General features: G+C 38.3%; 1 protein-coding gene across 1 annotated transcript; it reads right to left on the bottom strand.

Annotated features, from left to right (window-relative positions):
* Positions 1–10,209: 10,209 nt before the first annotated feature.
* LOC132601518 (uncharacterized) lies at positions 10,210–10,614 on the bottom strand. The gene has a single exon (XM_060314599.1). The coding sequence runs from the start codon at positions 10,612–10,614 to the stop codon at positions 10,210–10,212; it is 405 nt and encodes a 134-aa protein (XP_060170582.1).
* Between the last annotated feature and the right edge of the window lie 1,363 nt (positions 10,615–11,977).

Raw genomic sequence — 11,977 nt, 5'->3', positions numbered from 1 at the left:
TATGTAGAGCAGAATGAACCAGGAGAAGGAAAGACTATGACTAAGATTGGATGTACTTTGTACAAGATGTACAAGGATAGTTATGCGATCTGCGCATATGTATATATATGTTAAGAATGAGACCAAGTGAGTACTTGACAAGAAGAGTAAGGATTCAATAGTAACAATGTGGTTACGATATTTTGGATACATTAGGGAAAGGTGTAAGATGGTTTGAACCAAAATACCGAGATAGGATTAGTACTGATGGCAAAAGCAATAGTTGAGTCCTGATATCAATTGAAAAATATATGAGAAGAATGTAAGATCTGCATAAAGACTAGTGAGACGACGCTAAGATATCTCTTGGGCTCATTTGAGCACTTACGCATATTCTGATGCGTGATAGGAAAACTAAGCGCAAAATCTGAGTAAAGAGACAATAGAAGAATTTGAACTAAAGATAAAATAAACAACCCGAGGTAATATACCTAAAGTGGTACAAGTTAGGTTAAGGGAAATTACGAAATGGTTTAACCGAGACGATCAGAACAAGCGGGTTACTGGTTACTGGGTGGCAGTGACTTTATATGTCAAATCAAAAGAAATTCTTTCAGAATTATACCAGTTAATAATAGACAGGTCACAGAGCAGCTATGGAAAGTTATAATATGAGGGAACTCCAGCGCTACTTGATAGCCAACTCTAAAGATCGAGATTAAGAGCTAAAAAGAAAGTCGAGAAGTGATACCTGAGTCTGAAGATTCCAGAATATAAACTGGAACAGTAGAGCAATATAAGGTTATGGAAGTAAAAAAAAATTCCACCTTGGAAAATTTCTTTTTATTCGTAAAATTACGAAGAGTCTACGAGTTACCAGAGGTATGAATACTCCAAGGATTGCAAAGTCTAATGAATCGATGAGGAACGTTTGCACGTTATAAGATCTTGATTAAGGATTAAGAGGTAAGATGAAGTGAACGATCTGTCTTAAAGGAGTAACTATAGAAAAAAAAAGAAGAGTAAAGACAACGACGTAGAATTACCACTTCGAGAGGCAAGAGCAAGAACAAATATTATGAAAATGGTTACCGAGAAAGCTGGAATGTATTATAAAAGATTGAAGGAAATCGACCAACGAAAGAGGCATGTGAGGAGTATAATTCAGTAAGAGAACATTCAAGGAAATATTGGGAATGCACGATTAGTTTAACATTCGAGGACGAATGTTTCAAAGGGGGGAAGGATGTTATACCCCGTATTTTTGTACGTCGAATTATTTGCAAGCTAGTCGACATAAGTTAAGGACGGGATTATTTTTGGATACGAAATAGGAACTTTTAATTCTCAATTTTAATTAGTACACGATTTGTTTATGAATTTCAATTAGTGTAGAAATATTATTGGAAAATAGGGACTAATTAACTATGATTAGATTATTAAGTAGGGATTAGTGATTAATTAAGATTAATTAAGTTAATTATATCTTGTGGGCCCACCCGTTTTTAAATTTTTAAAAAAATATATAAAACAAAACAAATTGGTGAGTCATAGGGGGGGGGGGGGGGGCATGTGTCCAAGGAAGGAGCACCATATATAAAGTTAGGATGATGAACAACTTAGGTAATTCATTTCATTTTTCAAGTGGAAGGTTAAGAAAAAGAAAAAAAGGCATTGCCATGGCTGCCAAGCTCTCGGCCAGCCATGGCTGATTAAACAAAAATTTTGTTTCTTGTTTTGATTAAGTTCCAAGGTGATTTGCAAGTCCAAGGAGGTGTTAGCAACATTGGGTATTGAATTGAGGAAGAAGAAATAGTGAAATTGGAGCAAATAAGTGTAGAATTTCCTTCGATTAAATTAAGGTAAGATTTTCATAGTTTATGGTATAATTGGATTAATGGTGTTGTAATGAAAAGATTAAAATTAGATTAGATGAAATTGGAAGTAAGAAATTGCATGAATTCGTTGATATTAGGAGTTGTGGTTGTTATATGAATTGTTGAGTTGAAAGGATTAAAAGTATGATTTATGTTCATATGTTGTGGTTCGTGTTGTTGTCGTGTTGTTTTTGATGTGGATTCTAAATTTGGAAGGAAGAAGTGTATAACGTATCGTATACAGAGCGTATGTTGGTTTGTTTATAATCTTAAATGTTAATGATTTTGATTGGAAAAGGGTTAAGAAAGGTTATTGGGTTGTTTGAGTTGTTTGTTGGTTGGATTGTAAGGATTCTATATGAATATTTCTATTATTGTCATTGTTGGTATTGCTGTGATAACAGGAGGTTAATCAGAAGTTCGTGTTAGGCGAGTTATATAGGGGAAATGCTACCCGATTTCTGTTAAGTTCTTAACTAATAAAAATCCTAATCAAGAAAGTATGAATTGAAGAATGATTCCTATAGGTAATTGGTTGAAGATTTATAAGCTAGAAAGTATAGTTTACTAACGGTAGCGTTACTTTCATATCGAATAGGCTAAAGGGGCGGCGAAGCGAACTTGACTACGGTTAACCTATAATAGGTATGTAAAGCTAACCCTTCTTTCTTTTTGGCATGATCTTTATGAAACAAACAGACGACGTGTATATGATTTCAAAGAAGTTCCTATTCTTAGAGCCACTAGGATGGCCAATGTTCTTGATTTCCAGAAGCTATTTCATTACGTCTTGATACGTGTATATGATTCCAGAAGTTCTGTTTTGATATAATCCATAGTGACATTCGAAAGGTACTTGATATGACTATTGTCTTGATTTTTGAGTGATAGCTCATTTTGATTATTCTATCGAGTCTCAGATATAATTTAACTTGCATATGGTTGCTCACTACTCTGCTCGTGCATGCCTTAATATGTCTTTCACCGAGTCCCGGGCCGGGTATGTTATCGTGCACAGTTTCACTGCATTGTTCACAGAGTCCCTCACTAGAGGGCCGGGTACGGTATATATATATATATATATATATATAATGATATGATGATATGATGATATGTTTATGGCGGCCAGGATGGTATATGATGACTTTATTCACCGAGTCCCATAATGGGCCGGGTATGATATATGATATTGACATGCATGATTTATGTTTCAAAAGGCAAGTGTTTTGGTATTCTGGATGTTATACTTGTCTCCTGTACTCCCTACTTTAGTTATGATCCTCTTTACTGTATTTCATGCTTTACATACTCAGTACATATCTCGTACTGATGCCCTTTCTTCGGGGGGCTGCGTTTCTTGCCCGCAGGTACATACACTCGATTCGGTGATTCCCCAGCTTAGGATTTCCAGTCAGCTGTCTTGGAGAGCTCCATTGTTCCGGAGGCTAGATTTTTGGTACAGATCTTCTGATGTATATATATGTTTGTGCAGGGGTACGACGGGGCCCTGTCCCGTCATATTTCACTGTTGATACTCTTAGAGGTCTGTAGACATGTGTGTGGGTTGTGTATAGATTATGATCAGCTGTGTCTATATAGCCTGTTGTGGATGTTTCTGTTTGTTGTGGCAGCCTTGCCGGCTTGCGTATGTTATCGATATGTAGTGGCAGCCTTGTCGGCTTGCGTATTATGATGGTATATAGTGGCAGCCTTGTCAGCTTGCGTACTTTATTACGTTGTGATTTGTTGAGACTCCGCAGGAGACAGATTATCATGATTTGTGACGTTGAGAACCTTTGGGTCTATGTCGATTCCCATGTTGTCTATAGTGTCAGTCTGATTATGTCTAACAGGTGCACATATGGGTGTCCAGCTCGGGCACTAGTCATGGCCCACGGGGCTGGGTCGTGACAGTTGCTTAGTTAGAATGGAAAGCATGTTGAAGACTTAGTTTTAGGTGGGGTTTGGGCCGGGTCGGTTGGGGATTGGGCTAGGGCAGTTTGGGCCACAGATTTGGTTTAGGGGGAAGGGGAATTTATCCAATATTGTGTAGATGAATGATTTAATTTCTTACCGCTTTTACTTTAATCAATTAATTAAAATATGCTTCTTTGTCCTAATTAATTTCCAAAAACGTGTACATATGAAAATTATTAATACAAGTAATTCAATATACGTATTTAGTTTAAAATAGAATAAACGATGATTAACATACTAATAAATAGGATCAAAGGAAAAATGTCAACGCCAATATTGATATAGGAATAGCAACACTATTTTTGAGTGATTTAATTGTAAAGGATGATGTTTAGTAATTTTTAATATGAAAATATGATGTTTGGTAATTTTTAAGAAATAATAAGAGTGTTCTTAACTTTAGAGAAATATATCTCGAAAAATAGCGTAATAATTAATGAAAATATTCCAAGCTCATTTTTGGTGAATTTTCAGGACTGAGAAGCATAGTGAAACTAATTAAATGAAAAAGGAGGGCCAAAATTGGGTGTTAACAGTGACAAGTTGTTATCAGAGCCCTAGGTTATCCGGTCTTATAAGTACAAGAGCATGTCTAGTAGAGTCTTGCAGATCGGTACGATAAGCTCCGTACTTATTTGCGAGAGACTTGTCAAGACCCGACTAGGGGCCATGACGAGTACCCGGGGCTGATCACCGATAACAGCTCGTACCATTACCCATCGTACACATCAAGCGTTCATTCATTAATATCAAATCATAGGAAACCATTTTTCACTTGAAACATATTTACCTTTTATACATAAGCCCTCCGGCTATCAAAATAATACATATACATATGAGGAGAAACCGTGAGACCACACTACCCACACATATGTATCTACGAGCCTCTACTAGAGTACTAGACATATGGACGGGACAGGACCCTGTCATGCCCAAAACATATACATACACAAAAGAATAAATCAATGGCACCTCCGGAATAATGGGGTGCCCTCAAGTCAGCTGATAGCTCCTATGAGTCTGGATAACCTCTCGATCTACCTGTGGGCATGAACACAGCGTCCAAAGAAAAGGACATCAATACGAACATTGTACTGAGTATGTAAGGCATCAAAAATAATAGTACATCAATGAAATAAGGAAGCATTAAATGAGGAGCAACCTGACACTGACTATCAATTATAAAAGAAATAATGCATGCTGCTTACTCCATAATAATCATCATATCATGTATGCATATATGTATAAACTGCCCGACCATATAGTACGGTGTGATAATCATTAGCCTGCGTCCAGGCCTCCCGCGTCTCGTGTACCATCTCAGGCCACCCACTAGTGGTGTCTGGCCATGCCATCTAGACATGGGGTATACGCTGCCCGCCTTAGCGGTGTCTGCCCGGCCATATAGGCACGTTGTAATATCATTATCATGTACTCGTCATAATGCATGCATAGAACTCAAAGACAACTATACTTTATCGGGGTGGCATAAGGTCGTGAACCCCCGATTCCATTATGGAGCATTCACAAGAATTCTGCCTCACCTTGAAGGAATTAGCATATAAGGTGAGTGTATACAATAAAAAACATCAATGGATCGTAGTGAACATCATTAGCTTTGTGGAAACATCATATCGTGAACTCTAGAATCTTTGGACTTAAGCTCATCATCATCGTGTTCATAATATCTCTTGTCTTTAACTCATATGGCTATTCATGAACATAGACTCTTAGTTTTCCAGAATGTAGGAAATTCATGGAGAAGGAGGGAAAATCATGCCATAAGATTCATGCCTTAGAAAGAAACGACTAGCCTCACATACCTTTTCTAGCTATTCTACCGCTTGATCGTTCGCCTTTAATGCTCACGTCTTTACCTTCAAGGGAGTTCGTATTAACATCAGCTAAACGATAATAAGTACGTGCTTACTAAAGCTAGAGGAAATTGGGCAGCACTTCCTTTGTTTATACAACTTTCCTCATATCACATATCAATTCCCAAACATCCATAACAACGTTCACAATATTATAAGCAACAATCATCATTCATCTACATTATCCACATCTCACGATTTCACTTCAATTTCTATATAATCATGGTCATAGTTCACTATTGCGTTCAGTCATACACAATGTTTATCCCATGTTCTTAATATCATTTATAACGTGATCATAATCATAACATATCAAGAATCATGACTCAATCCATGCTACTACTCATAAATGACACTATTCCCACATTCATGACACATTTTCTATCTCCTTCTACAATCCAAGTCTTTCAACCTCTCAATACGTTAAATAACATGGAAAGACCATAAAACATACCTTAGATGGCATACGAATAAGCCTTGGGTGGAAATACTTCACTTGAGCCAAAACCCTAGTTCACTTCCAATGCAATTTCTTGACTTGGATGATATCTAATGAGTTTCTTACACTTGGTTTTCTTAGTTTGATGAAGTTGATCATAAATTTCTCTTGAGTTCTTATGGATGAAGAGTGGAGAGGGTTCTAGAGAGTTCTTGAAGTGTTGGGTGAAAATGAAATGAAATAATGAACTTGGTCCGCTTTTTAATAACTTAAAAATCTGATCCGTCGTGAAAATATACGGACACTTATACGGTCCGTATAAGTGACCGTGAAATCGCCGCTTTAACATCTCGCTTCTGTGACCATTATACGACACATTATACGGTCCGTATAATTTTATACGGTCTGTATAAGTGACCGTATAATCCCATCAGTGAGGGACCTTCACTGTGACGATTCTGCAGACCATTATATGGAACGTATGACATTATACGGACCGTATAATAGGCCGTGTAACCCATCTTTTCTCTGATCTTGTTCTCGTCACTTCGTTTGATCTCCAATCCTTGTGGAACCTTCTTGATACTTGTTTAACACCTCATTAACGATCTACGAGACGTTATAATTCTTCTCCAAGACACTATTAAATCATCATTAACTTATTACTCGTAAATCCTTTCCGATACACATCGTATGCCTTGCCCTCTCTTGGCAAACTTTCTCCTCTTACTCCGAATGTCTTTGCTAATCTCAATTAGGGTCATCAAATGTCATTTCTCACTTATTGCAATACCGTATACTTCGTGCCTTTCTTTAGTCTGTTCACTGTGCATCAACGGGGAAATTTTCGAGGTGTAACATTCTTCCCCCCTTTTGGAACATTCGTCCTTGAATGTTAAGCACTCGGGAATTCTACGAAAATTTCGCCAGAGTTTCCCTTGTAATATGGCACTACCATCCTGTCACAACAACCCATAATAACAATGCCTCAAAGGGCCACAACATAATAGCAATATAAGCTGGCCACACACGGCCCATATGCATAAAAACAAAACATACATACCTCATAATCCCGATGTTTCATCGTGGATCTCTTCTGGGGGCTGAAATAAGTGCGAGTATTTGGATTTCATACTCTCTTATGCTTCCCAAGTCATTTCTTCTTGGTTGTTATTTCGCCATAAGACTTTAACTGAGGCTACTTCCTTATTTCGAAGTGTCCGTACTTGCCTATCTAATATGGCAATGGGCACTTCTTCATAAACTAGCTTTTCTGTCACTTGAACATCATCTATTGGAACAATCCTCGTAGGATCTCCAACACACTTGTGGAGCATTGAGACATGGAAAACTGGATGGACTAATTCAAGTTCTAGAGGCAAGTCCAATTCATAAGCTACTTGACCCATCTTGTGGATAATCTTATAAGGTCCAATGTATCGAGGACTTAACTTTCCTTTCTTACCAGATCTCATCACTCCTTTCATTGGTGACACCTTTAAGAATACCCAATCATCAACTTGAAATTCTAAGTCTTACCGGCGGTTGTCCGCATAAGATTTTTGGCGACTTTGGGTTGTCCATAATCGATCTCGGATCACCTGGACTTTTTCTACTACTTGTTGAATCAACTCAGGGCCTATTAGTTGTACTTCTCCTATTTCAAACCATCCAATTGGAGACCTGCACTTCCTTCCATATAAATCTTCATACAGAGCCATTTGAATACTGGAATGGTAGCTATTGTTGTATGCAAACTCGATTAGAGGTAAGTGGTCATCCCAACTATCACCAAAATCTAGAACACATGCTCTTAGCATATCCTCCAAGGTCTGAATAGTACGTTCAGCCTGCCCATCAGTTTGCGGATGAAATGCCGTGCTAAGTTTTACTTGAGTACCCAAACCCGATTGGAAGGATTTCCAGAACTTAGCTATAAATGGCGCTACTCTATCTGTGATAATGGATATCGGAATACCATGGAGTCGCACAATCTCCTTAAGATACAACCTTGCATAATCTTCTGCTGAGTATATGGTTTTGACTGGAAGAAAATGAGCTGTTTTCGTGAGTCTGTCCACGATCACCCACATGGAATCATACTTGCCTCGGGAATAGGGTAACCCCACAATAAAATCCATGTTGATCACTTCCCATTTCGAAGTAGGCATTTCTATTACCTGCAATAATCCTCCTGGCTTTTGATGCTCGATTTTCACTTGCTGAAAATTTGGGCATTGAGCTACAAATTCTGCTATGTCTTTCTTCATGCCATCCCACCAATATATCAACTTGAGATCATGATACATCTTTTTCGCTCCTGGATGAATAGAATACCGAGAATAATGAGCTTCTTCTAGAATTCGGCGACGTAATTCTATAACATTCGGAACACATAGCCTGCCTCGATATCTAAGAATTCCATCCATTGAAGTTTCAAATGGGGACTCCTCTTTTTCATGAAATGTGTCTCTATAATGGCTCAACTGAGGATCTTTATATTGACGCTCTTTCACTTCCATATTCAAGGACGAAACTGTGGGATTATTAATACCAATTCCTGCACTACCTGAATCAACTAGACGTACTCCCAAATTAGCTAGTTGGCGGAGCTCATGAATTAATTCTTTTATCTCCGGAGGGACTTCACATAGGCTGCCCATCGATCGGCGGCTAAGCGCATCAGCTACTACATTTGCGTTCTCGGGGTGGTATAAAATACTCACATCATAATCTTTCAATAATTCTAACCACCGCCTCTGCCGCAGATTCAACTCCTTCTGTTTGAAAATGTATTGAAGACTCTTGTGATCTGTATAGATATCAATATGCACACCATACAGGTAATGTCTCCACATCTTTAATGCATGAATAATTGCAGCTAATTCGAGATCATGAGTTGGGTAGTTCTTTTCATGTTTCCGCAGCTGTCTCGAAGCATAAGCGATGACTTTACCGTGCTGCATCAACACATATCCTAACCCAACACCGGAAGCATCACAATATACAACATAACTATCTGGCCCTTCTAGGAGTGTTAAGACTGGGGCTGCGGTTAATCTGTCCTTCAACTCTTGGAAGCTGCGTTTACAAGCATCATTCCACTGAAATTTAGCTGACTTCTGGGGTAGCTTCATCGATGGGGCGGAAATAGAGGAAAATCCTTCTACGAACCTTCTATAGTGACCTGCCAATCCCAGAAAACTACGGACTTCTGTGGGCGTCGTAGGCCTTGGCCAAGTCTTCACAGCTTCCATTTTCTGAGTATTAACTCGAATGCCATCATCTGAAATAACATGACCTAAGAATGTCACAGAATTTAGCCAAAACTCGTACTTTGAAAATTTTGCATACAATTCTCGAGTTCGAAGAATTCCAAGAACAATACGTAAATGGTCTGCATGTTTTGATTCTGTGTGAGAGTATACCAGGATATCGTCAATGAATACTATTACGAATAAATCCAAGAGAGGCCTGAATACATTATTCATCAGATTCATGAACACTGCCAGAGCATTTGTTAACCCAAATGACATCACCCGAAATTCGTAACGGCCATATCTCGTTCTGAAAGCTGTTTTGGGAATATCTTCTGTTCTAACTCTCACTTGATGATAACCTAACCTCAAGTCTATTTTGGAAAACCACTTGGCACCCTGTAATTGATCAAATAAATCATCAATTCTCGGAAGAGGATATTTGTTCTTTATCGTCACCTTATTCAACTGCCTATAATCGATGCACATTCGTAGGGAGTCATCTTTCTTTCTTACAAATAGGACAGGTGCTCCCCACGGTGATGAACTGGGTCTTTTGTTTTTCTAAATTGTGTTCTTGCAAGCCATGCCTGTTAGAACTTTTTATTAATAAATGTATAATGTAAAAAAACAGTCTATTACAGCATGTCTATAATATGAACTAGCTAAAATTAAAAAAATAAGAGACTGTCCTCCAGTTCTATCGTGTGTGCCTAAACTAGTATGCCCTTTGTGATCATGTTGAGTCAGCTTTGATGATAGCCCAAATCTGTGCACACACCATATGATTATCCATCCATATAGTATCATTGTTGATGATCAAGCTGCTGAATCCTCCTTGTTCTAATCCTTAGTTGAGGCAGTTGTGATTTGTCCATATTGAGAATTCTTCTTCCATCTGAAGGCATGAGTATAAAGTCATGTACTTTGATCCCTGCATGATCCAAAGCCTGGTTTGCTAGAAAGTCTGCCAACATGTTGCCTTCTCTGAAAATATGATTAATCTGTACCTGTATTGCTCTCATGTCCTGTTTGATCTCTTCAATCTGATTTCTCAGGTCCCATGGAGTGATCCATGTATCTTGTAAGATGTTTAGAAGGACAAGTGAATCAGTCTCCAGTTGAACCTGTTGAATGTTGTGTTCTTTACAGAACTTCAGTGCCTGTTTTATAGCCTCAGCTTCAGCTTCCATGTTTGTTGCTATTCCCATTTGTTATGCTTCAGCATAGACCAAATCCCCATTACTATCTCTGATGTAGAATCCATATGAACTGAGCCCAGGATTGCCTCTACTTGCCCTATCTGTATTGCATTTTAATCTCTCTGAAGATGGCATTCTCCAGACCACCTTAGCATAATAAAATTTTGGTTTATATCTACTAAGGTGTGGATGCATAGTTTCCCAATCACCAGATACAATCTGCAGCCATGCGAATCTCTTCCTTGTCAGTTGATGTAATATGTGTTGTACTTGTTGTTTCAGTCTGTAGAAGGGCACTGATCCTCCATGTTTAATAGAGTTTCTTCTCTTCCATAATAACCAAATGATCACTGCAGGCATTTCTCTATACATAGGCTGCAATTTTGGCTTTGTCTCAGCAGATCACCATGCCATGATCATTTGATGTAGACCAACTCCATCTGTGGGGATACCTGTACAAGATGCAAATAACTTCCATAACTTGACAGCTATGGAAGATGTTAGAAATAAATGACCTACAGTTTCCTCCTTATGCTCCTCACAGCACCAGCATCTTGATGGTATATTAATCATCATCCTTTTCAATATATCATCTGTAGAGATTCTCCCTTTCCACACTCTCCACATAAAAAAAACTTATCTTTATTGGTAACCCTTTCTCCCACATGAACTTATAACTTGTTTGTTTGCTCTCTCTCTGTGTCTGAGAAACTCCCATGCAGATTTAACTGAAAATCTGCCATTTGTTTCCAACATCCAACATGGTTCATCATCTTCTTCTTCAACTGGTACTTTGATATTTTCCTTGATATGCTGAGCCAATTCCTGATCTAGAGTGACTGTTAACAGTTCCATGTTCCATTACCCATTCTTCACAAACTGTCTAAACTCTATTTCTTCTTCTCTAGCAGCATCAGGAATGATATAATATAATGCCCCAAGCCTTGTCCAATTCTCATACCAGAAACTTGAAGTTCTATTTCTCAGATACCAAAATATCTGTGGCTCAACTGCATCTCTTATATTCACCATCTTCTTCCAAGCGTGAGATCCTCCTCTATCTACTGCCATAGTAGGATGCCATTTCTTGCAGTATTTGTTCAACATGTAGCTACCCCATAAGCTTCTTCCACATCTGAAATTCCACCACAACTTAGCAAATAAAGCATTAGATATATCAGTTAGTGATCTAAGACCAATCCCTCCTTCATCCTTTGGTAGACATAATTTCTCCCATGCCACCCAATGTTTGCTTTTCACCCCTACTGTATTGCTCCAAAAGAATTTGGCAAAAATCTTGTGCAACTGCTTTATCACCCCAGAAGGAGAATTCATGGCTGACAGTAAATATACATGCATAATTTGCAACACA

This window comes from Lycium barbarum, chromosome 7, assembly GCF_019175385.1.
Source record: "Lycium barbarum isolate Lr01 chromosome 7, ASM1917538v2, whole genome shotgun sequence".
NCBI lineage: Eukaryota > Viridiplantae > Streptophyta > Magnoliopsida > Solanales > Solanaceae > Lycium > Lycium barbarum.
This window is presented reverse-complemented; position numbering and strand designations above follow the sequence as displayed.

Excerpts from the sequence above, each read along its gene's own strand:
- LOC132601518 (XM_060314599.1), bottom strand. The coding sequence starts at position 10,614 with ATGGGAATAGCAACAAACATGGAAGCTGAAGCTGAGGCTATAAAACAG.